We start from the raw sequence: 26,025 nt of genomic DNA on the forward strand, positions 1-26,025 counted from the left end.
GCCTCTGCCTCCCGGTACTGCTGGCAGCCCAGCGGTGCTGCGGGAGGCCGTGGAGGCCGTGGTGAGGAGCTTTGCCAAGCACACGCAGGGCTATGGCCGAGGTGAGTCTAAGGGGCTGGCCTCCTGCGGGACACTGTAAGGGAGCCTTGCTCTCACAGTCCTGCGGATTGCTTTCCTGGCGTGCAGCCCTCACATGCATTTCCTTTTGGGGAGTTTCCTTCTGGGCTACACACAGGCACACACACAGACGCACACACTCATGCACACGTTTAAGCCTCCTACCTCTCCCCTTTATTGAGTTATTAATGTATTCTTTAGGGATCCCCTTTTCCTTCCCAACATTTTCTTCTTCAGAAATAGAATTCTTCCTTGTAGTTTAATGCCCTAGCATCTGTCTTTGAGAAGTGGGCCCCATTGTTTGCAATCTTGTCCTTTATCTGAGATCCAAGACATTTCTCAGTCATACTCTCTCAATCTTTCCTCCGCGACTCCAGCAGTTCTTGGATTCCCCTCTTAATTTACTCTATCCCTTTAGCCTTGACTTTTAAATTCTCTATTTATCTTTACGCTGAAATTTCCAAGGCAACTTCAGATTTGCTAGGGAATTAGGAGTGCCTTCGGAAGTCACTTATAAAAATTGTGCCTTTAAATCTGGACTCATACCATTGAGCCCACACAAGCTTCCTGTGACTTAGTACTTCACTTTGGTGTCTGTTTTAGTATGGAGCCTCACATCTCTGGCCTCTGTGTGTCTGGCTCTGTTTCCCTGGCTCTTCCCCAGGAATGGAGGATAAATCCCAGGCCTTGACTCTCTTAATCTTGAATTCTGTGGAAATAAGCCAGATAGAAACCCTATTCAGTTAGAAATCTTCATCTTAACGATTCCTAATTCGTGGGAAGGGGGATGTGAGGGTTTTCTTTGTTTTTGTTTAACCAGTGTAGAATTTCCTGTCTGAGTTTGAGTTCCAGATTTATTGGGGCTTCCACGATATTTCTAGCTACTTGGCTAGGTCCTGATTAAGTGACTACAGTATATCTTTAACTTTTTATTTTAACGATAATTCAGAAAAAGGTTGCAGAGATTTCCCTAAAGACAATAATAGTGATCCCTCCTCCCCACACACATACTTTTCTTTTTGGAGAAAGTACAGTGAAAAGAGCACACAGAGGCTTTGTAGCTCTCTGCCACTTAACTAGGGGGAGGGACTTAGCCTCTCTTAGCTTTGGTTTCCTCCTGGGTTCTGATGTAAATTAAATGAGATATTGCAAAGGGTACATAATGAGTACCTTAAAAATTATTACTATTGAGGCCAGCAGGTGGCATGGAGGTTAAGGTAACTATATTCCATATGACCAATTCTACAATTGTATCCAGACGCAGTTGCTTGAGAATCAAAAGTCATTCCAGGCATGTGCGCCCAAATATCTCTAAAAAAGAGTTGGAGGAGGGACCAGCAGTTAGCATAATGGCTATGTCACAGGACTCCCATGTAGTCGACCATGGCTTGAGTTCTGGACCCAGTGGCTTAAAACTCACACCGTGTGTGTGCGTGCCCAAGATCCCAAGAGGAGAATGGAGGAGAAAGGAGGAGAAGGGATTTCGGCATGGTCATCCCCTCTAGGGGGTGATTTCTCACTTTCTGTCTCTTTGTCTCTCTCTGTCTGTCTGGCAAGTGCACGCGCCCTATGGCAAAAATCTCTCCAAAAAAAAAGAAAAAGAAGAATTGGCCATCTTCCATCCTGGGGGGGGGAGGTGATTTTTCACTTTCCCTTAGTTTTTCTGTCTCTCTCTGGTGAGCATATACACTCTATAGCAAAAACTTTAAAAAAAAATTTACTATCTCAGATTTGTTGGTTCACACTTTCTAAAGGGATCTCATTTTCTCCCACTTTTTTTTTTTTTTTTTGTAGTTTTTGTTCAGGGCACATGTGACACTGGAGAGATAGACAAAGTAAGAAATCACCTCCCTGGCAGGAGGGGGATGGCCACAATGCAATCCCTTCTCGTCCTACTTTCAGGATTTTGGACATGAAACCCAAATATTCCAGTGAAAACAGATTTTTAGGTCCATATCGCTATGTGTGGCTAATGAGTCATTTTTCTATAGACAATGATAAGCAGTAATGATGGATTTTGTTTTGTTTTTCTAAACAAAGTGTAGTGGAAAGGGCACACAAGCTTTGGAGATCTTCATGCAATAGGCACTCCTATCATGGGGCAAACACTCTGCTAAAAGACTGGGGATACTAATGGATATGATTCCAAAACATTTTAAAAATAGTTTTAGAATTACTTAGCTTTACTTGTTAATGTTATTGTTTTTGGTTTGACCAGAGAGAGAAAGTGAGAAAGCAAGCCACCAGGTCCAGGATTTGAACTGTGGTCAGACATGTGGGAGTCCAGTGCCTTAACTAACATCAGCCACTGCCATCCCCATGATTCCAAAATCATGAAGAGATAGAGTTATTTTTCCAGTTTAATTTCTAGATTTAATAAGGCTGTGTGGTGGAACTGCCTGCCATAAGCTACTGTCCTACTGCTTTGAGTCTCTTTAAGTTGAGACCAAGGGAAGGTCTTTGCTTCTGGGTATAGAAGTAGCTAGGATTGAGCACACTGATCTGAAGCCTTCCTCTTGGAAACTTACAGGTGTTTATTAAAATTATAGGGGGTAAAAAAAATTATAGGGGGGTGTACCCTTTTCCTTGTCTGTGTTACCTGGAAAGCCTCTGGTTTGGTTTCTAAACTGGACAGCCTATAAAAACTTTTCATTTCCTTAGAATGGAGGAGGGAAGAAGGGAATTGTGCTGACAAAGAGCAGTCAGACTTCAGACTGATGATTCTCTCGTCCAATCTCCCCACCTCTCATCACAGCCCTTCTCATTATTCTTGAGTTTCTCATTTCCAATCTGGGTGTCCAGCCAGTACTTTAGGAGAGTTTGGCAGATAGTTCAGCTTCAGGCAAGCAGAATTTCTGCCGAGTTGGCTCAGGAGTTCTTCACCACATGGAATCACTTATTCTGCTTTGATTAATAGGCAAAGCTGCCATTGGCATGTACCCACATACCCTTGTGACTGATGACAAAGTGTTTGGGGTTGGCTGTTACTTTGGTCTCTTCCCAGACTATTCCTTGATCCAGCAATGCTATACCACAATGTCTTTGATTTCATATCCTTCATCTTCTTCCTTGCTGCTCCAAGTTCCCACTGTAGTCTTTAGATTTACCTTTACTTAAGTTTTCAGCATTTATACCAGAATCTTTTTCTGCTATTTCATCTGAGAGAGAAGCATGCACCTGGCATGCTTGTCAAGCTTCCAGGACCAGGACTCCAAACACTCACTAGAGAGAGAGACAGTGAGAGGGCAGGGAGATGGCCATACTGCAAACCCTTCTTTTCCATTCTCCTCTCAGAATTTGGGCACACACGCACGTGTGCCTGGCATGATTTTCAAGCTGCCGGTCCAGGACTTGAGCTGTGGTCAGCTCTGTGAGAATCCAGCATCTTAACCACCATGTCACCTGCTGGCCTCTATTGCAGAATCTTGATCAGTTTATAATGCATAGCATTTAGAATCAGAAGACCTGGCTCTTTTAGATAGCAGCTGAATGATCTTGGAAATTTTTTTACCTTTCTATGCTTCATCTGTTTCATTCACTTAACCAATATTTATTGCTGTGGTCAGCTCTGTGAGAATCCAGCATCTTAACCACCATGTCACCTGCTGGCCTCTATTGCAGAATCTTGATCAGTTTATAATGCATAGCATTTAGAATCAGAAGACCTGGCTCTTTTAGATAGCAGCTGAATGATCTTGGAAATTTTTTTACCTTTCTATGCTTCATCTGTTTCATTCACTTAACCAATATTTATTGATCACCAGTTGCAGGGTGAACAAGACAGGTATTTACTTCCCACCTTGGTGCAGCTAACAGTTCATCTTTACAGACCATGTATGAGGATTAATGGTGCAATAAAACTGGATACTAGAGTAGAAAGCTGGTTGGCTTTGGAGACAAAACACTGTTTCTAAATCCTGGTTCTGCTGCTTCTGACCTGTTTCTAGTTTACATTTTTGTTGTTAATAAAGCAGGAGGGCTTCTATGTGTGATAGAAGAGGGAGAAAGCACTGCTCTGGGAGGTCACAATCTTTTCTCCTCCATTTCTCTATCCTGTCAGGATTTTTGGCACATGCACCTGGCATGCTTGTCAAGCTTCCAGGTCCAGGACTCCAAACGCTGGGTGGGCCACATGGGATCTAGTTCCCCCAGCCACCAGGTCACAGGGCCAAACAGATAGCTTTATGTGAATTAAATGAGATGAGTGAAGTGAAGCAGGCAGTACATCATACGCAATGAGTGGTTGCTGTTATTATGTGTTTGGAAATGCTATGAAAACTGTATTTGTGACAGGTATTGTTAGCATAACCATTTCTTTTGTCCCCTTTTCCCACATGGCATATAGTTCCCTTATCATATGTGATATCTAGCAATCTCTAAAGTGGCATGATTGAGCTAATTGCAAGTCACATTCTTTGCTCTGTGATTGCTGTATTTCTCTATTCAAACCTATTGTTTTGGGGTTATTGCTCTTTTTATGTTACAATATGGCTATGTGTTTGTAGATTTTCCCCAGCTACTCCATTAGGTTGAAAAATAAATCTTGTGGGGGCCAGCAGGTGGCGTGGTGGTTAAGGTGCTGGATACACCCACATGGTTGACCTGGTGGCTTGCTTTCCCAGTTTTCCTTTCTCCCTCTGTCTCTGTATATCTCTCTCTGGTCAAATTAAAATGGATGAATGGAGACCAGCAGTTGGCATAATGGCTGTGTCGCTGGACTCCCATGTAGTTGATCATGATTCGAGTCCCAGACCTGGGGGCTTAAACTCACACCAGATACATGTGTGTGCGTGCCCAAAATCCCAAGAGAAGAATGGAGGAGAAGGGATTGCAGCATGGCCATCCCCTCTGGGGGGATGATTTCTCGCTGTCTCTCTGTCTGTCTGGTGAGTGCATGCACCCTATAGCAAAAACCTCTCCAAAAAAGAAAAAAATGAATAAGTGAATAAATAAAATTAAAGATAAATAATTCTAAAAAGAAAAAGAAAAATAGATCTTGTATAGTATTTTCTGTTTAGTTGTTCCTTTTCCTCAGAATCATAAACTGCTTCTTTTTGGGAACCAGCAGTTAGCGTAATGGCTATGTCGCTGGACTCCCACGTAGTCGACCGCGGTTCATGTCCCGGACCCGGTGGCTTAAAACTCACGCCGGGCGCGTGTGCGTGCGTGCCCAAGATCCCGAGAGGAGAATGGAGGAGAAGGGATTGCGGCGTGACCATCCCCCCTGGGGGGTGATTTCTCGCTTTCTGTCTCTATGTCTCTCTCTGTCTGTCTGGCGAGCGCACGCGCCCTACAGTGAAAATCTCTCCAAAAAGAAAAAAAAAAAAAAAAAAGATAAACTGCTTCTTTGTCTATAAATGGTTGGAGTGAAATTGATTTTTTTTTTTGAGATATTTTTGCTATAGGGCACATGCACTTGCCAGAAAGACAGAGACAGACAGACAGGAAGCGAGAAATCACCCCCCATGGGGATGGCCACGCCACAATCCCTTCTCCTCTATTATCCTGTTGGGATCCTGGACACGCACATACACGCACCCAGTGTGAGTTTAAGCCACCAGGTCCAGGACTCGAACTGTGGTCGACTACATGGGAGTCCAGTGACATAGTCATTACGCCAACTGCTGGTCCCTGTGAAATTGATTTTTTTAAAGTATTTCTAATTTTTGGTAACATTGGATTCATTTCTGTATTCGTTTCCTGTGGTGGCTGTAATAAATGATCATAAACTTAAAATAAGAGGAATTTATTCTCTCACAGTTCTAGAGGCCAGAAGTCTAAAATTAGTATTACTCACTAGGCCAAAGTCAAGGTATTAGGAGGGCTGTGCTCCCTCCAGAAGCTCTAGGGGAGAATTCATTCTTTTCTTCTCTTAGCTTCTGGTCGCTACCGCCATGTCTTGGCTCATGACCGTATCATTTCAATGTCTGCCTCTGTAGTACAGATCCATCTCTGATTCTGTGCCCTCTCCTCTCCTGTGTTTTGTTAAATCTGCCTCCCTCTTGAAGGACACTTGTGATTGCTTTTAGAGTTCACCTGGATAATCTAGACTAATTGTCCCATCTCAAATTTCTTAGTTTAAACACTCCTGCAAAATCTTTGACATGTTAAGGTAACATTCATGGATTCCAAAGATGAGGGCATAAAGCATCTTGGTAGGGAACCTTATTCAGCTCATCACAGCCCCCTTTCAAGGTCTCTGTTACTTCGCAGTCCCTCTTTTCCAAAGACACTGTGCACTGGGCTACTCAGGGTATCTTGCAGAAACTGAAATAGGAAATAACCAAATGAAATATTGTTTTTTTAAAAGAATTATTTAATTTTGCTTATTATTATTTTTAATTCACCAGAGAGGGACAGAGAGAGAGGGAAAGTGCAGATGAAATATTATTAATCTGCTTCCCTGTCTTCCATAATAACGTGTGTTAAGGTGTGCCAGCCTATTCTTGGCATCTCATATTACAACAAGAGAACTTTTTATTTATTTATTTATTTATTTATTTATTTATTTATTTATTTATTTTGTTATTTATTTATTTATTTATTTATTTATTTATTTATTTATTTATTTATTTATTTATTTATTTATTTATTTATTTATTTATTTCATGTTACAATTCCTTCTCCTCATTCTCCTCTTGGGATTTTGAGTATGCATGCACATATGCTTAGCGTGATTTTCAAGGCACTGGGTCCAGGACTCACACCACAGTTGGCCATGTGGGAGTCCAGTGCCTTAACCACTATGCTACCTGCTGTCCTCACATGAGAATCGTTTTATTCACCTCGCAATTTTTATTTTTAAAATTTTGCCAGAAGGGGACTAGCAGTTGGCGTAACGGATATGTCGCTGGACTCCCATGCAGTTGATCACGGCTTGAGTTCTGGATCTGGTGACTTAAACCCATGCTAGGCACATGTGCATGCGTGTCCAAGATCCCAAGAGGAGAAGGGATTGCGGTGTGACCATCCTCCCTGGAAAGGGTGATTTCTCGTTCTCTGTCTCTCTGTCTTTCTGGCGAGCGCACACACCCTATAGTGAAAACCTCTTCAAAATTTTTTTTGTATGTTTCCAGAAGGTGGTTGGGGAGTGAGAAAGAATAAAAGAGAGAAAGCATCCCCCATGGGGGATAGTCACACTACCATCCCTTCTCCTCCCTTTATCCCCCTTTTAGGGTTTTGATCACCCATGCACACATGCCTGGCGTATTTTCAGGCTGCAGGGTCCAGGACTTGAAACATACAGTCAGCCATGTGAGATCCAGCCACCTTAACTACCATGCTACGGGCTGGTCCTCAATTTTATTCTGTTTATTATCTCTCTTTATCCCTGTTCCCACACTAAAAAATTGTATTTACCCTTACGAAATAAAAATTGTACTGTAATCTCTTTTTTTTTTTAATTTTGTAAGTTTGCAATAGGGTACATACATTCTCTAGAGAAAGAGATATAGAGAAAGAAAATGAGAAAGCACCCCCCCAGGAGGGATAGCCACACCTCAGTCTATACCTCTCATTTCACTCCGACATTCATTTTATATTTTATCTCCTAAGGGAAAAACCCAAAATTATCTTTTTGTTATTGTTCATGGTAGAAGCACTTAAATATTCCTCAGATTCCCAGCATCTGTCAGTAACTTTGGAAAGCAATTTTAGTTGTCAAATGTGTATGTCTCAGTCATTCTTACCATCCTACTTGCTGCCTTCTTTTTTTTTAATTTGCCAGAGAGCGTGTGCGCTCACCTAGAGATAGTGGGAGGAGCGCTGAGAGTGAGGAAACACCATCCATGGGGCATGATCCTGTTTCAATCCCTTCTCCTCCATTTCTTCTTCCTTTTGGAATTTTAGGTGCTAACGCACTGTGTGTTTCTCAAGCTGTTGGGTCCAGAACTCCAGCTGTGCAGCTGGCTATGCCGGAGTCAGCTCTACATAACTGCCACACCATGGGCTGGCCTTTAACCATTGTTATGTAAACCGTCATATCAGGGCCAGCTCTGTTGGTGCTTAAGGCAGTCAGATCCCTCATGGCCTGCTCCTCTATTGTTCAAGTCCTGGATCTGGTGGCTTGAGATACATAGACAGCATGTGTGCATGCATGCACAAAATCCTGACAGGATGTAGTGATGGAGGAGAGGGGATTGCAATATGGCCATTCCCAAGGTGGGATGCTTTCTCTCTGTCCCTCTTTGTTTCTCTCTGCTGAGTGCATATGTCCTTGCCAAAAGTTTAAAAAACAAACAAACAAACAAACAAAACACAATTCTATCCATAGTTCCTCACTGAAAAATCTGACAAAAACTATGGACACCAGGACCAGCAGATGATATAATAGTTATATTGCTGGACTTCCACATATTCAACTGCAATTCTAGCTCTGGACCTGGTGGCTTAAAACTCATGCCAGGCAGGGTCCGGCGGGTGGTGTGGTGATTAAGAGTGGTGGATTCCCACATGACTGACCATGGTTCAAGACCCAGACCTGGGAGTTTGCTTTCTCACTTTCTCTTTTTCTCTCTGGCCAAATTAACATAAACAAACAAACAAACAAACAAACTCACACCAGGCACATGTGCATGTATGCCTAAGATCCTGGGAGGAGAATGGAAGAGAAGGAATTGTGGTGTGGCCATCTCCCATGGGGGGGTGACTTCTTGCTTTCTGTCTCTCTCTGTCTCTCTGGTGAGTGCATGTGCCATACAGGAAAAAAATCTCTCTAAAAAAACTGTGGACATCATCACACTGACATACACAAATACTTATTTGCACACATATACACACCCATAATTTTAGTTAACACTTTTAGAGGCTTATGAGCCCTCATGAAGCTCATGTATGGGCTTGGCCTTGCCCCTGAGTTAAGATTCCCAAATTGGGGGCCAGAGGTCTCATGGTGGACTGGACTCCCACATGGTCAACTGCAGTTTGAGTCCCAGACCTTGAGGCTTGCTTTCTCACTTTCCCTCTCTCTTTCTTTCTTTGTTCTTTTTTGGAGAGGTTTTCACTATAGGGCGCATGTGCTCGCCAGAAAGACAGAGAGAGACAGAAAGAGAGAAATCACCGCCCAGGGGGGATGGCCACACCGCAATCCCTTCTCCTCTATTCTCCTCTTAGGATCTTGGGCATTCATGTACACGTGCCTGGCATGAGTCTAAGCCACCGGGTCCGGGAGTCGACCTGTGGTTGATTACATGGGAGTCCAGTGACATAGCCATTACACTAACTGCTGGTCCCACCCTCTCTCTTTCTTTCTCTGTTTCTATCTGGTGAATGCACATGCCTTATACCAAACTGAAAAAGAATGAAAAAGATCCTGACTCAGTCACAATGGCATGACTGTGAGGGTTCTGTGCAGGATGGCTGGGACTTCATGGGAGGTTGAGGTTCAGTTCCTAGCCCAACCTAAATGGGCCTGGCACAGCAATATGCGCCTGTGATTCTAACTAACTGGGAGGCTGGGGCAAGAAGATTGCGATAAGACTCTGTCAGGCATACTTCTTTCTTTCCTAGGCATCTTCTCTTTTACATTCAATAAATAAATAAATAAATAAATAAACAAATAAATAAATAAATAAATAAAGTTGTTAAAAACTGGTCCTATTCTCTGTGCTAAGAGAGATTTAACTAGATGCAGAATGGACAGATGTTTTTAAATAGGACCACCCAGTTGTAGTGGTCTCCTCCCCTTCTTCTTTATTCTAGTATTCTCCCTGTTGTCTGCATGTCAGGAGAGCTGTCACCCAGTGCATTGTGCTAAAAATTGTCTCAAAGAGGGATCTGGGTCTGAAAAGATCTCAATGGAAAGAACAAGGATGGCTAAGCTTTCTATGCAGCAGTGACCTTCGAAGAGCCCTTGCCAAAACTGAGGGTGGGAAAGAGAGAGTTTTCCTTTCATGCTGTCTTTTAATAGAAGAGTGAACATTCTAAAAAGTCAGTTAAGTATAGGGTATTAGAAAAGAGCTTCTGCTGCTTTTTAAACTCTTGCTGGTACCTGGGATGCTTGTTCCAGCTGTAGAGCAGGTGAAATAACTGTTATTAATGTCTGCTAGACTTTGAACCTTTTTGGCAGGGACTGTGTTATTCTTTGCATCCCTAATGCCTAAAACAGAGCCATACACCTATTGCGTGCTCGAAGTTTTGCTTACTATGTGTGTGTAGCCGTGAAAACATGCTGTTCAGATCTCCTGCTGCAGGGAACATAACTGACAAACAGCCTCAGCTGCTGCTCCCTCCAGGTCCATCACCACATTTGCACCATGTCCACATTTTTTGTACACTGCTCCCAGCCAGTGACTGAGCTCAGCAGGGGTATTAATGCAGGTACATCCTGGTGACATGTGGGATTAACTTTGGCATGAGCACTTCTCACTGACTTGTCTAAACCTTCCTTTTTTTCTTTCTTCCTTCCTTTGTTCCTTTCTTTCTTTCTTAAGAGAGATTTTTTTGGTATAGGGTGCATGATGAACTCACCGGAAACACAGAGAAAGTGAGAAGAAAGAAAGTGAGAAGCCACCCCCTGAGGGGACGGCCATGCTGCAATTCCTTCTCCTCCATTCTCCTCTCAGGATTTTGGGCACGTGTGCACATGCACCCAGCATAAGTTTCAGGCTGCTGGGTCTGGTACTTGAACTGTGGTCAGCCATGTGGGAGCCTTAACCACTATGCCACCTACTGGCCCCATTGGCTAAATCTTTCTTAAAACTGTACTGAAGTCTAAGACTCTCATATTGAAACTTATTTCCTTCCCTCTCTTCCACACATGCAGTCTTTCCTGTGATGTAAAAACCTTCTTCCTGTCTAATCTCTTGCATGTCTATCCCATCTTGCTATATTCTTGGGAGACTTGAACCACTCAGCAATAAAAGAATGAATGAATCCTTGTTGTAATTAAGAGTAAGACAGTGGTCATGTTGCAAGATATTGGAGAGCATGTGTGATAATTTATCATCATGAGATTCTGACTGAAGCCATTGGAAATGTTTGGAACTCTAGAGTCAAAGCAAACTTTTCCAGGGCCAGGTAGTGGTGCAGTGCAACTGCAAGTGGACCAACATGGGCAAGGTCCTAGGTTTGCGTCCTTGGACCTCCCTAGGCACACCAATCAAGACTGGGAAAGGATGGTGTCATGAAGGCCCTGTTGAGGGTGACTCTCTCTCTCTCAATAAACAACCACAACAAAATTATTTATTTATTTTTAAAGAGGTTTTTTTTTTTTTTTTGCCTTAGGACATGTTGCTTGCTGAAGAGATAGAGACAGAGACAGAGGCAGTGAGAGGGAAAGTGAGAAATCACTCCCCCCCGCCCCAGGGTGGATGACACAATCCTTTCACTTTCATTCTCCTCTTGGGATTTTGGGCATACATGCACATGTGCCCAATGTGAGTTTCAAGTCACTGGGTCCAAGACTCTGTTCAGCCATGTGGGAATCCAGTGATGTAACCTATAGCAGATGTTAGGCTATATGCTGACCTCCCCAAATTTTTTTGAAAAAAAGTGATCCTAGGGGCTGGCAGGTGGTATAGTGGTTAAGGTGCTGGGTTCCCACATGGCTGACCACAATTCAAGTCTTGGACTTGGCAGCTTGCTTTCCACTTTTCCTCTCTCCCTCTCTGTTGCTCTGTGGTCAAATTAAAAAAATAATAATAATGATGAATAAAATAAAATTGGAGAAACAGAGAGACAGAAAGCGAAAAATCATTTCCCTGGGGATGGCCTTCTCCATTCTCTTCTTGGGATTTTGTGCACACACGCCCCTAGTGTGAGTTTTAAGCTGCTAGGTCCAAGACTCAAACCACAGCCAACTACGTGGGAATCCAGCAACATAACCATTACACCATCCTCTAGTCCCAGTAAAGTAATTCCTTAAAAAAAAAAAAGAAAGTGATCCTTTTCAAAAGGCACTGGAATTATCTCTCCCTTTTTTTAAAAAAAGGATTATTTACTTATTTTCTTTTTTTTATTCCCCCAAGAGAGATGTTTGCTATGAGGAGCATGTGCTCACTGGAGAGACATAGAGACAGAAAGCAAGAAATAACCCCACAGGGGTAATGACCATTCTGCAATCCCTTTATCTCCATTCTTTTCTTGGGATTTTGGGCATGCACATACACATACCTGGCATGAGTTTCAATCCACTGGGTCTGTAACCTGAACTGTGGTTGACTATGTGGGAGTCTAGCAACATAACCATTATGACATCTGCTGGTTCCTTGTTATTATTTTTCAATTTTACCAGAGTGAGAGAGAGAAAAAGGGAAAGTGAGAAAACAAGCCATTAGGTCCAAGACTCGAGCTGTGGTTGACCTTGTGGGAGTCCAACACCTTATCCACCATGCCATCTGCCAGCCCCTCTCCTTGTGTTTAAAATCTTTCATTTGCTTCTCTTTGCTCTAGGAAAAAGCAATATTCTCACATGATCGAAAAGACCCTCCTGGTCTTGTTCCTACTTCCTTTTGCAACTTCATCTTGCATTACACTTCCCCTCTTTCTCCTTTTTGAAGCTACAGTGGTATTTTTTTTTTTTTTTTTTTAAGAATCAGATTTTAGCTGACGTTTATTGAGCGCCTCCTGTGTGCCTGGCACTATGCTTAGTGTTTTACACATATTACTCAACTGGCAAAGGCATAATGCTGCTGCACTTGGATGCGTTAAATTGTACAGCTGTTGACTACATAAAAGAATGATTATAAACACATATGGACAAGCACAATCAAACTGAAAGATTCTCACTAACCTTTTTTGGCTTTTGACAGGTAGAGTAGGCCAAATTACACATGAATTTTTATAATACACTTGATGAAATTGAGCTATTTATCAGACAAGTAGAGTTTGACACAAACTACACATTACTATAAATGTTCATTAAGCACAAAATTAGACACATTCTAGGCCACAATAAATGGTTTAAAAGAGGTTTTGAAAGCAGACATATTATAGGCTACATTCTTTGTTCACAGTGTAGGAAAACAAGAAAACAAAACTATTTTTAAACAAAAATTAAATCGTTAGGTTTTAAAGCACTTGTTAGATGTACTACAAAGAATATTAAAACAATAGCATAAATAAGGATATGAATCTTCAAACTTTAAGATGTGGCTATATCCAGAAAGATGTTAATACTATTATACTATTTTTTTTTTGTTTTTGAGAGGGTTTTGCTATGGGGCGCGTGTGCTCACCAGACAAACAGAGAGACAGAGAGACAGAAAGTGAGAAATCACCCCCCAGGGGGGATGGCCACGCCGCAGTCACTTCTCTTCCATTCTCCTCTCGGGATCGTGGGCATACACGTACATGCGCCCGGCATGAGTTTTAAGCCACCAGGTCCAGGACGCAAACCACAGTCGACTACATGGGAGTCCAGCGACAGCCATTACGGTAACTGCTGGTCCCAATACTATTATACTATTATAGCAACTACAAAGAGATATAAATTAAGTATTTGAATTAAAAATTGAGACAAGGAGTAAAAACAAAATGTAATGCACATTAAAGGAAAACAAATTACAAATAAGAGAAATAATAGATAAATCCTAATGCTGGTTCTTTAAAAACAATACTAAAAAGTAGATAAACCTTTGACAAACTAATAATGAGTAAGTCCAGAGGAGGAGGAAAGCAAGAACTGGAATGGCGAGAGAGGTTTTATGAGTCAATTATTAGGTCCAAAGTTTGGAAGGTCCTATATTAATTAAGAGAAGATTATTGGTTTTATTTATTTATTTATTTTATTTATTTTGCTTTTGACAGGATTTATTGAGTCCTGACTACATGCTAGACATCGTTCTGGGGACTGGGGATGCATCTGAAACCAAACTCGGGAGCCCTGCCCTCCTGCAGCTCACAGGCTAGTGTTGCCAGTGTCACCTGCACATGGTGGCTATGGAGGCCAGCGGCCACACCTCCCTTTGCCTGTCCTCAGATGCTCAATTGGGAATAAGCAGCCCCGTTCAGACACAGGAGACGAGCTTGGACTGCAGATGCCAAGCGGGACACCTAGCCCCAACCCACCACCCAGACAGGACAGAGGGCTGGAAGTGGATTTTTAATAATCACGTAGGTGGGGAGAGGGCCCAGGGAGCCAGGGGCTACACGAACTGCTGCTGCTGCTTGGTGGCTACCTGGCCGGCGAGGTCCTTGGCCTTCTCCATAGCTGCCAGCGCTGTCTCCTTCGCCTTCTCCTTGCTTCCTTGGCTTCCTTGGCTATCCACACAAGTGTTTTGGAAGCGGCCTCACCTTGTAGCTTAGCCAAGATGTATTCAAAACCCTTCATAGTCTTGGTCATGTTGCTTTTGAACCGGGCAAGACCAAATTCCTGGACAGCTCTGGAGACACCAAATAAGCTAGAGAACACCCAGGCTTCCGGGGGGATTTCTGTCCAGCCTGTTATCAGAGTTCACACAGTAAACGCATCGTTCCTCCACCACCATCAGCCGGGTGTGGTTGATGTTCCAGGTGAAGGTGGTCATGGTCTGATTCTGCAGGTCCACGATAGAGTCCTCCAGGATGTACACCGAGTGAGTGACATTGGCCAGAAACAGCCGCTTGGCCCAGGGGAGCATCCTGTTGGTCTTGGTAAGGAGTACAGGGACAGCAGTTTCTGGCCAGGGGTCACCTCCCGGTGCACTATGTCTTCGGTCAGGACGTGTTTGCTGTAGGGATTCGGGTACTGCTGCCAGGAGGCGGCAAACACTTGGTCCCAGGAGCCCCGGAGAACGCTCTGGCCCAGGAAATACTTCTTCATCATCCAGGCGAGAGCTGGCTCAGCACCCACGCTGCATCCAGGTAGAGTCCAGGACGCGGAGGCAGCCGCCAGGACACGGTGCATGCCCGCCAGGCTCGCAGCTCAGTCCCGGCTGCGCCATGACCAAGCCGCTGAGGCCGCCATCATATTATTGTTTAATTATAAAATAGTATACATAATAATCTGAAAAGCTCTATGGAATGAAATTTTTTCTAGGAGATTAAAAAAAACTAAGTCATCAAAATGAATCTAAAAAATATTAACAAATTAATAACATGAGGGGACTAAAAAAACTGAGAAAGCTGCCCAAGAATTAACTTCCATCTATGGCTCTAGGACTGGACTGTACTGGTGAATTATTTTAAAATGTCAAGGAACTGATACTTCTAAAGCTACAGAAACTATTCAAAGCATAGAAAAGGGTAAAACTTACTTAAGTGTTTCTCTGATGCAAGTTTAGCCATGATACCAAAGTTTCACAAAGATAGCACCAATCTCACATGTGAAATTAGAGACAATAATCCTACATAAAATGCCAAAAAATAAAATTCAATATATGAAAAGACTGGTGGATCACAATCCTAAGAATACAAAGATGATTTGATATTAGGAAACCTACTAGGTTTCATTGATCTTAAGTTGCACTCTTATTTTTCAATTTCTCTGGAGTGAGGATCTTCTAGTTGGTGGCATCTTATAATTAATTAGCATTTTTCTTTCTCAGTGATATTTATAAAATACGTGTTTTACAATCAAAGGTGTTTTAATTTCAATGAAATACAATAATGTAAAACGTCACACCAAAAAAGTTTTAAAAAATCATCTCAGTGGATGTTTGAAAAAGCATTTGCTAATATTCAATATCTATTCCTGATTTTTAACCAGGACACTTCCTCAACATGACACAGGGCATGTACTGCAAAACAGTCGCCCTTAGTTAAATGTGAAACATCATAGGCATTCCCATTAATACTAGGAGCAAAAAAAGAACACATACTACCAAGACTATGGTTGTTTGTTGTGGAGCTTTTGACCATTCCACAAATCCCTGGGAGTCCTTTGACTCATCATCTTCCTCCACCAAGCTCCACTCCTGGGGAAGTCCTGTCTCTTGAGAAGACAGGTCTGGGACCAGCAGTTAGCATAATGGCCGTGTCGCTGGACTCCCACATAGTCGCCCACGGTTCCAGTCCCGAACCCGGTGGCTTAAACTCACGCCGGGCGCTTGTGCATGTGTGCCCAAGATCCCGAGAGGAAAACGGAGGAGAAGGGATTGTGGCATGGCCATCCCCCCTGGGGGGTGATTTCTTGCTTTCTATCTCTCTGTCTCTCTCTGTCTGTCTGGCGAGCACACGCGCCCTATAGCAAAAACCTCTCCAAAAAAGAAAAGAGAAGACAGGTCTTTCTCATCACTGTCATAGCTGGAGGCCCCAACCTTCACAACCTCCCAATCCTTGGTGAAGCTGGGATGGGGCAGCTTCTTCCTGAGGCAGTAGTGACTAGGCCTTTTCTGGCTCCAGCAGCCCCTGTGTCTGCTCAGGCCTGAGACTCTGAATCTCCCCAGGAGAAGGTAGAGCTTCCAATGCAGACTTCTCCTGCTCCTCCCAGCCCTATTTGGTTCTCCAAACACAGGATTCAGAACCTGAGGACCTCTCCACCATCAGACCCTTTCTGGCTCTACAGAGCTGGTGCTGCACTGACTGCGGCTGTGCAGATGCCTGCAGTGGTCTTCTTTTAAGTGTTTATTGACTGTGTTCTCTGGAGTTACACAGCCTTTGTACATTCACTGTTCTCTCACTTCCTGCCTCTAGAATTCCTACTCACACCTGAACTTAGATATTGTGTTCTTTGGGTAGTTTTCTTTATCTTTATTCTTTTCTTTCTTTCTTCTTCCTTTTTTTTTTTGCTGTGCAGATGCCTGCAGTGGTCTTCTTTTAAGTGTTTATTGACTGTGTTCTCTGGAGTTACACAGCCTTTGTACATTCACTGTTCTCTCACTTCCTGCCTCTAGAATTCCTACTCACACCTGAACTTAGATATTGTGTTCTTTGGGTAGTTTTCTTTATCTTTATTCTTTTCTTTCTTTCTTCTTCCTTTTTTTTTTTTTGTTGGGGAGTTGCCACACCGCAGTCCTCTCCTTCATTCATTCTCCTGTCAGGATTTTGGGCACGCATGCACACACCTGGCATGAGTTTTAAACCTCTAAGTCTGGGACTTGAACTGTGGGGTTGGCCATGTGGGAGTCCAGCGATGTAACCATTATACCACCTGCTGGTCCCTAGGCCCTCTTTTATAAACCCGTGTTTGTCTGTTTTTTTCTTTGTGAACTCTCCTCAGAAGAGAGACACTCTCCCTCTCCTTCTTCCCTTTCGTTTCTCTGTCCTCTTTCTCACATACTATACACATAGTGTTCCATGATGGAAGCACTGGAATTACAGGCTTGGCAGCCACAGTGACACAGCTGAAACTTAGCTCTGTGACACTGAAGCCACAAGGAAAGTCCTGGGTTTGCATCCTGAGGTCTCCCTGTTCACACTGAGCACACAAATGTACTGGAGGCCTTGGGTGACTGAGGCTGGGGAAGACTGTGGCATGAACACCCTGTTGTGGGTGTGCCTGCCTCCCGTCTTGAAATAAATAAAATTTAAACAAATAATCAAGAAGCACAGGCTTGAGAATGGCAAGATATTTAAACTTTTTTGTTTTTTTAGAGAGAGATATTTGCTATAGGGCACGTAAGCTCACCAGAGAGGAATCAGAAAGCAAGAGATCACCCCCCCCAAGGTGTGTGGCCATGCCAAAAAACTTTCCCTTCTATTCTTCTCTTGGGATTTTGGGCACTCACACTCACATGCCCAGCCTGAGTTTAGGTCGCTGGGTCCGGGACTCAAACTGTGGTCAACTATGTGAGAGTCCACCAACACAACCATTATGCCATCTGCTGGTCCTGATATTTAAACTTTATATACCTCATTTTCTCATCTGTAAAATGGGGATATAAAAATAGATGTCTTTGGCACCAGGAGATGATGTAATGGTTATGTCACTGGACTGCCACGTAGTCAACTACAGTTAGAGTCACAGACCTGGTGGCTTAAAACTCACACCAGGCACATGTGCGTGTATACCCAAAATCCCAAGGGGAGGATGGAGGAGAAGGGGTTGTGGTGTGGCCATCCCTTCTAGGGGGTGATTTCTCACTTTCTGTCTCTCTGGCAAGGTCATGTGCCCTATAGCAAAAATCTCTCTCTAAAAAAAAAAACGAAAAAAAAAGAAAAAAAAAAAAAAGAAATATACATGTCTCAGGACCAGCAAGTGGTGGTGGTTAAAGTGCAAGACTTCCACGTGGCCACCTGCAGTTCGAGTCCCAGTCCTGACAACTTGAAAATCACAGCCTGGGAACCAGCAGATGGTTATGTTGCTGGAATCCCAAGTGGCCAACTACAATTTGAGTCCCAGACCAGAGGCTTGTAACTCACACTGGGCATGTGTGCATGCATGTTCAAAATTCCAAGAGGAGAATAGAGGAGAAGGATTTGTGGCATGCCCATCCTTCATGGGGGGTGATGTCTTGCTTTCTGCATCTCCATCTCTTTCTGTCTCTCCATCTCTTTCTGTCTCTCCATCTCTTTCTGTCTCACACGCCCTATAGCAAAAATCTCACTCTAAAAAAGAAAAGGAAGGAAAATCACGACGTGTGTGTGTGTGTGTGTGTGTGTGTGTGTGTGTGCCCAAAGTCCCTAGAGACGAATGGTGAAGAGATTGTGCATTCCCCTAATGGGTGATTTCTCACTTTCTATCTCTGTGTGTCTCTCTTTGGTGATGGCATAGGCCCTATGGCAAAACCTGAAAAACAAAACAAAACCAAAAAACCTGTCTTATAAGTTTGTTGGGATTAAATGGGTAAACACTGGGGAAAATGCCTGACATACACTAAATATTCAATAAGTGTGGTGGTGGTTGTTATTATTCTAGGCCAGCTGACCAATTGTGGAATAATTTATTTGTACTTCATAGGACATTGATAATGGTCTGCCGACCTTGGAAACTCTGCCTCCAATATTTAAGTTATACTACTTTGGTTTCTAGGACTAATCAAAGTGTAAACTAGAGGGACTAGCAAGTGGCATGGTCGTTCAGGCACTGGATTCCCACATGATCGACCACAGGTCAATTCCTGGACCTGGTGGCTTGGTTTCTCACTTTATCTCTCTGTCTCTGTCTCTGTTTCTTTCTGGTGAGCACATGTGTCCTATAGCAATTTTAAAAATAATAACTGTAATTAATAAAACTAGATCTGTTCCAGCAAAGGACCTTGCCATAGGGCAGGCCACTTGCAACTGGAAAGCTGTGTGGCAGGGACCCATGGCTCATGCCCTTCCCCATTCACCTTTGAACTCTCAGGTATGTTGATAGGGACTTTGAGAAGACCTTGTATTCCTCCCTGCCCCATCCAGACATCTGTACCAGCACAGGGAGACTGAGCTTCAAAGAGTCTATGGCTTATCCCCTTCTACAAGCCTCTGCATTCTAAGACCTTAGCATTTTCCGAAGTGCCTGGCCTGTGCTGCATGCCACACAATCCTCTCTATCTTCCTTATTTAAAGCTCAGCAGCTCAGTCCTAGGTACACCTGTTCTCTAGAACTTGGGAGGACTTTGAATCATCCAAGACCAGTGACAACAGTGCAGGTTGCTGGTGAGCATCAGGGAGGTAGAGCAGCAGAGAGATTGCCAATCACCTACTCCCACATGCCTTTGAATGCTCAGAATTTACTCAAGAATTTAGAAAGGAACATATAAATCACCAGATGAGTAGAAACCATCACAGAGGCACAAGAGACCATCACAGAGGTACAAGAAATATGAGCAACCAAGAAAATGTCTCTCCCACAAGGGAAAACATCAATTCCTCATCATCCACAGACAACACAATGGAACTTGTAGAAATGTCAGATAAACAATTCAGAATATTTATAGTGACAAAACTAAATGAGATGCAAGAGAAAAGAGATAGCGAACTCCAGGAGATGAGGAAGTCCTTTCAAAATTTGAAAGAAGAAATAGACACCATAAAAAAGAATCAAACAGAATTGTTAGAGTTAAGGACTGTGATACAGGAAATTAAAACCTCCTTTGAAGCTATTAAAAGCAGATTAGATCACACGGGATATGGAATCTTGAATGTAGAAGACAAAACTTCTGACCTAGAAAGAATTATCAAAAAGACTGAGAAAATAACCAAGAAAAATAAGGACAATATATGAAAAATGCTAGGTACCATTAAGTGGCCAAATATTTGGATAATTGGTATCCTAGAAGGTGAAAATAGTAAGGGCATTGTTAATCCATTCCATGAAATCTTGGAAGAAAACTTTCCAGACCTAGAGAGGTGTTCAAGTATCAGACCCAAGAAATACAAAGGACCCCAAATAAAATCAACCCAATTATGTCTTCTCCAAGGCACATCATAGCCAGATTGACCAAAACCACAGACAAATACAAGATATTAAAATTGGCAAGAGGGAAACATCAAGTTACTTACAAAGATTATCCCATCAAGTTAACATTGGTCCTCTCATTGGAAACAATGCAGCAAGGAAGGAATGGGGAAATATAATCAAAGTGTTAAATGAAAAACAATTTTGGGACCAGCAGTTAGCGTAATGGCTATGTTACTGAACTCCCATGTAGGTGACTACAGTTCAAATCCTCGACCCAGTGGCTTAAACTCACCCCAGGCATGTGTGTGTGCGTGCCCAGGATCCCGAGAGGAGAATGGAGAAGGGATTGTGGCATGGCCATCCCCTCTGTGGGGTGATTTTTTGCTTTTTGTCTCTGTTTCTGTCTCTGTTTCTCTGGCGAGTGCACGTGCCCTGTAGCAAAAACTTCTCCTCCCCCCCAAAAAAATTTCATCCAAGATTACTCTAATAGGCAAGATTATTCTTCATATGGGAAGAAAATATAAAAACATTCTCAGATAAACACAACCTGAAAGAATTTACTAACTCCAGATTAGCTCTTCAAGACGTTCTGAAGGGAGTACTATACCAGGAAGACTAAAGTGACAGATAAAAGAGAACAAAAACAACCAAGAAAAGGGCTCACTTAATGGTAGGAGGCTCACTTAATGGTAGGAACATGTCTGGAAATATTGATAAAAATATTGAATGTTAATGGATTAAATTATCTGATCAAGAGACACAGACTGGCTGAATGGATTGAAAAACAGAAACTCTCTATCTGTTGCCTACAAGAAACACACCTTATAGATAAAGACATACATAGACTAAAAGTGAAGGGCTGAAGAAAGGTATTCCAAGCAAATGGAAATCAAAAAAGGGCTGAAGTCATGATACTGCTTTCAGACAAAATAGGCTTTAAGACAAAAACTCTTAAGACGAGACAAAAGGCATTATATAGTAGTAAAAGGGTTAATTCATCAAGAAAACATAACACTTATAATTATCTGTGCACCCAACTCAGGAGCACCTAAATACGTAAAGGAAAGACTGCTAGAGCAAAAAGGAGAGATAGTTTGCAACACTATAATTGTCAGGGATCTCAACACCCCATTATCTCCTTTAGACAGATCTTCTAGACAAAAAATAAGCAGAGAGCTACTGGACATAAACAATACTGTAAATCAAATGGACTTGACAGACATCTATAGAATTTTCCACCCTAAGACTACAAAATATACATTTTTCTCACCCCTGCATAGAACTTTTTCAAAGATTGACCATATGATAGGACACAATTCCTTTACAGATTCAAAGGAATAGAAACTATATCCAGCATCTTCTCTGACCATGATGGAATTAAACTTGATATTAATTTCAGGAAAAATCCTCAAAAATAAACACATGGAAGCTGAACAACCTCCTTCCGAATGATTTATCAACTATTGAAGAAATTAAGTCTGAAATCAAAAGATTTATAGAGACAAATAATAATAAGTACACGAGTTTCTGTAATCTATGGGATGCAGAAAAGCAGTCATAAGAGGGAAATTCATAGCAATTAGTGTGCATAAGAAAAAGATAGAGATCCAAGATGGCACCCCCAAGAGCTAGGAGCAGGTGACCGGTGGTGGGGAAGCAGCCTGGGTTGGCCCTCAGATTGCGGGGTCCCAGGGGCATCTCACTGGGCACCCCTTGGCCCATTCACAAGGCCTTTCTGGGACCAGAGCAAATGCCACCGAGATCAGGAAGCAGTTTTGGAAGAGGAGCACCAAGCTGCCAGGGAGCATCCAGCCTGTGTATGGAGTACAGCACCTTCCTCTGGACCCTCAGCTCATCAAAAATTTCATTAAAAAATGGTCAAACGTTAACACAGTTCTGAAAAATAAAGCCTCCAGTTTTCTTGAGTTTGCCCAGAATACCGGTGATACATGGGACATTGACAATGATGAGGAAGAGGACTTTTCCACACCTTCTTTCCAAACTCTGACCTCAAAAGTTGCTTTGGCAACTGCAGCTCAAGTCCTAGAAAACCACAGCAAGCTGAGGGTAAAGCCAGACGGTCCCAGTTGACAACGTTCAACATTCCTGCCAACTACAAAATCATAAAGTTCAGCAGTGATGTCCAGCTATGCAGAAACTCCAATGACACATGCCTGAGGAACCCACTCCACAAATAGCAGGCACTCCCTCTCCAATACATCGTCCCTCTCGTTGCCCAGATCTCAGACCAGAACACTTCTGAAACCCTCCTCCCAACCCCCCACAACTGTCTGGGAGAAAATCTACCTAGAAAAATTCAGTCAGCTTCTCTCCAGCCACAATACTGACTTGGATGAGCTGCGGAAGTATAGCTGGCCAGGGGTTTGCAGGGAGGTTCCACCTGTAACCTGGAGACTCCTGTTGGGCCATCTCCCAGCAAACACCGAGAGGAGGAAGTTGACCTTGCAGAGGAAGCAGGAGGAATATTTTGGCTTCATTGAACAGTATTATGACTCTCTAAATGAGAACCATCATCAGGATACCTGCAGACAGATTCCCATTGACATTCCAAGGACAAATCCTCTTATTCCGTTGTTCCAGCAACCACTTGTACAGATCTTTGAAAGAATTCTATTTATTTGGGCCATCTGACACCCTGCCAGAGGGTATGTCCAGGGAATTAATGACCCGGTCACTTCATTGTTTATTGTCTTCCTCTCAGAATATGTGGAAAAGGATGTGGAAAACTTGGATGTGACCAACCTGTCTCAGGACATTCTGCGAAGCATTGAAGCTGACAGCTTTTGGTGCATGAGCAAGCTGCTGGATGGGATCCAGGTAAACTACACTTTTGCACAGCCAGGGATCCAGAAGAAGTTCAAGGCACTGGAGGAGCTTGTTAGCCAGATTGACAGGCAGGTCCATAATCACTTCAGAAGGTACAAGGTTGAATACCTACACTTTGCCTTTTGTTGGATGAACAACCTGCTCATGTGGGACCTTCTTCCTTGCTACAACTTCCGCCTGTGGGACACCTACCAATCTGAACCTGAAGGATTCTCCCACTTTCATCTCTACATGTGTGCAGTCTTGATTAAGTGGAGGAAAGAGATCTTAGATGAAGAGGGCTTTCAGGGTCTCCTCATGCTGTTACAGAACCTACCTACTATATACTGGGGCAACAAGGAGATCGGGCTGCTGCTCGCTGAGGCCTACAGACTCAAGTACATGTTTGCCGATGCCCCCAGTCACCACCATCAATAGGTGCTGTCTACCCCTGGGGACCCAGACTGCCCCCACTTCTGATGGCCATCTGATCACTGTGGCCACTGTACAAGCCATGGACCCTGGCCAGGAACTACTCCTGCTGAGAAAAGTTCACACTTGCTGCCCAGGTCTTAACTCTTTGGCATCCACCACTCCATATCTCTGGATGTGTCTCTGGGACCACTGTCAGTCTTCTATGTCACGTGGATGGGCCCAGCTCCGGGAGAAGGAGGTACAGTGTTGTCTGCCTCTTTAAAAGAAACTGGACAAAAGAAGGGGAAGGCACAGGGCCTGAATTTCCATTGTCCCTACGTGGACTTACTGTCTCTTGCCTCCAAGTCCCAGCTGATGCTGTTGCTTTCCGTGACATAGTTTAATTTGATCACAGGTCAGAAACATCAATTCAATACTCCTGGTTTCTTTGCTCTCTCCCTATCCTAGCCCTTCCCCTCCTGCCTTTGTCTGAACCAGGGAGGGGCTGCGTTGGAGAACCTTAGTCCTCAGATGAAGGAGGCACTGATGCTTATAACTGGGAGGAGGCCAACACCCAAGGGCTAGGAATTCTGTTTTATTTTTCTCACTAGGTGTGTGTGTGTGTTTGGGTGTGTATGTGTGTCTACATGACCATCAGCATTTAGCCACATGTCTGAATCTCTGAGTCCAGACTAGTCCCATCAGAACCTGCTGGGAAGGGCAAGGACCCCAGTGACCAAGTGTGTAAGCATCTCTTGAGAAGGATCAGGGCAGGGGAGGGCTTTTTACCTCTCCAAATCCCTTTTCCATGATGACCTACTCCAAGATATTATGTGTAAATTTTGTTCTTATGCATATGGGTAGAGATGTACAAATGCATGTGCTCTTTGTAGCAGATATAATTTTATATTTATAATGTGCATCAACCTGTGAAAGCAATCTAGGTCACTAGCACAGATGAAATTGTCAGACAGGTGGCTTCAGCACCTCTAGTTGGTTTCTGGGTGTCCTGCCATGAGGGAAATGGAGTGGTGTCTGATCAAGTGAGCATGGCCAGGCAGGCACAGCCTCCTTGAGATGCAGAGGCAGCCTTCCCCAGCATCAGTGTGCACTTTTTTCTCTCCCCTTCTCTCCCTTCACTCCTCCCAGGCCTTCCGGAGCATCTACCCCATCCTTCCTCCTCTACACCCTTGGCAGCCTCCCCAAGAAGGTACTGAAAGGTAGAAGCACATTTTACGTGTTTTTAGGCCCTGCGGTTCCCCTGAATCTGGAGAAGGCTTTTGTTTTTAAATTTCTAAGTCAGTATTGTATTCAGGACAAGCTTTGACTGACTAGTCAGTGCCAAGGAAAGGTCCTCAGTTTGGGGGCTCTTCTCAGCATTCGGTGTCCCTCCTGTCACCGTCCCACCCCGCGCAGCTCCTGTGCTGTGTGGCCCACATTTGACTGGGTTTGGTGGTGGAGAACTGGGGGGACAGGACCAGCAGTGTCATCCTTATGGGAAGCCAAGCAGTCCCCAGTGGGTGATACCCTTGAGTCTCCTTGACAGTGAGGCCCCATGGCACCACACCCAGCCATGAGTTAGGCTTCTCACCTGGAGCCCTCCTTCAACCAGACTAACAGTTATGGGGCTGGCAGGCTCACTGTCTCTGTCTGGTCAAAATAATAAAATAATAACAACAAATGGAATTAATTAAACAAATAATCCTTTAAAAAAAAAAAGACACTTGTATTCCCAAGTGTGGTTTTATTTTTTTAGTTTTTATGTTTGTATGGGAAATTGTGGGTAAAGTGAAAGAATTGTAAATAGTGTTATTTCTTCCTCAAAAAAAAAAAAAGAAAAGAAAAGAGAAAAAAAGATGTAAAGGTGGCAAGTAGACAACCTAACATTATCCTCAGGGAATTGGAAAAATAACAAACAATCAAACAAACAAAATGCCAGGAGAAAAGAAATAATAAAGATCTGAGCAGAAATAAATTAAATAGAAAATAAATTAACTATACAGAAAATAAACAAAAGCAAAAGCTGGTTTTTTGAAAAGATTAACAAGATCGACACACCATTAGCTAGACTGATTAAGGAGAAAGAAAAAAAAACCCACAGGTAAATCAAATATGTAATGAAACAGGCAATATTAAAACAGACACAATAGAAATACAAAACTTCATTAGATGATACTATGACTGACTATATGCCAACAAACAAGAGAACGTGGAGGACATGGACAAATTCCTGGATGGATATAATCCACCAAAATTGAATCGGGAGGACATAGAAAGCCTAAATAGACCCATAACAAGCCAGGAGATTAAGTCAGTAATTACTTCCCAACAAAGAAAAGCCCAGGTCCTGATGGCTTCACTTCTGAATTCTACAAAACTTTTAAAGAAGAGTTAACCCCATTCTACTTAAATTATTTCTAAAGTTCCAAAAGGAAGGAAGCCTCTCAAATTCATTTTATGGGGGCGCCCGGCGGAAGCCGCGCGGG

The 26,025-nt window shown here is 43.1% G+C and overlaps 2 protein-coding genes and 1 pseudogene across 2 annotated transcripts in view; 2 read left to right on the top strand and 1 right to left on the bottom strand.

Annotated features, from left to right (window-relative positions):
• Position 1: 1 nt before the first annotated feature.
• LIX1L (limb and CNS expressed 1 like) overlaps positions 2-26,025 on the top strand; it is a gene marked incomplete at its 5' end in the record, with an annotated part of 44,281 nt that continues 18,257 nt past the window's right edge. The window contains one exon of the mRNA XM_006157156.3: positions 2-101. Coding sequence (XP_006157218.1) covers positions 2-101 — 100 coding nt within the window. The remainder of the gene's footprint in view (positions 102-26,025) is intronic.
• LOC102497995 (PRELI domain-containing protein 1, mitochondrial pseudogene) lies at positions 14,163-14,983 on the bottom strand (annotated as a pseudogene).
• On the top strand, positions 21,912-25,212 carry LOC102472607 (TBC1 domain family member 22B-like). Its single transcript, XM_014591083.2, is given in 3 exon segments — positions 21,912-21,937; positions 22,045-22,241; positions 22,479-25,212. Coding segments are annotated over 3 exon segments (1,308 nt in total). The 3' UTR covers positions 23,564-25,212.

This window comes from Tupaia chinensis, unplaced genomic scaffold (genome assembly GCF_000334495.1).
Source record: "Tupaia chinensis unplaced genomic scaffold, TupChi_1.0 Scaffold000529_1, whole genome shotgun sequence".
Taxonomy (NCBI): Eukaryota; Metazoa; Chordata; class Mammalia; order Scandentia; family Tupaiidae; genus Tupaia; species Tupaia belangeri.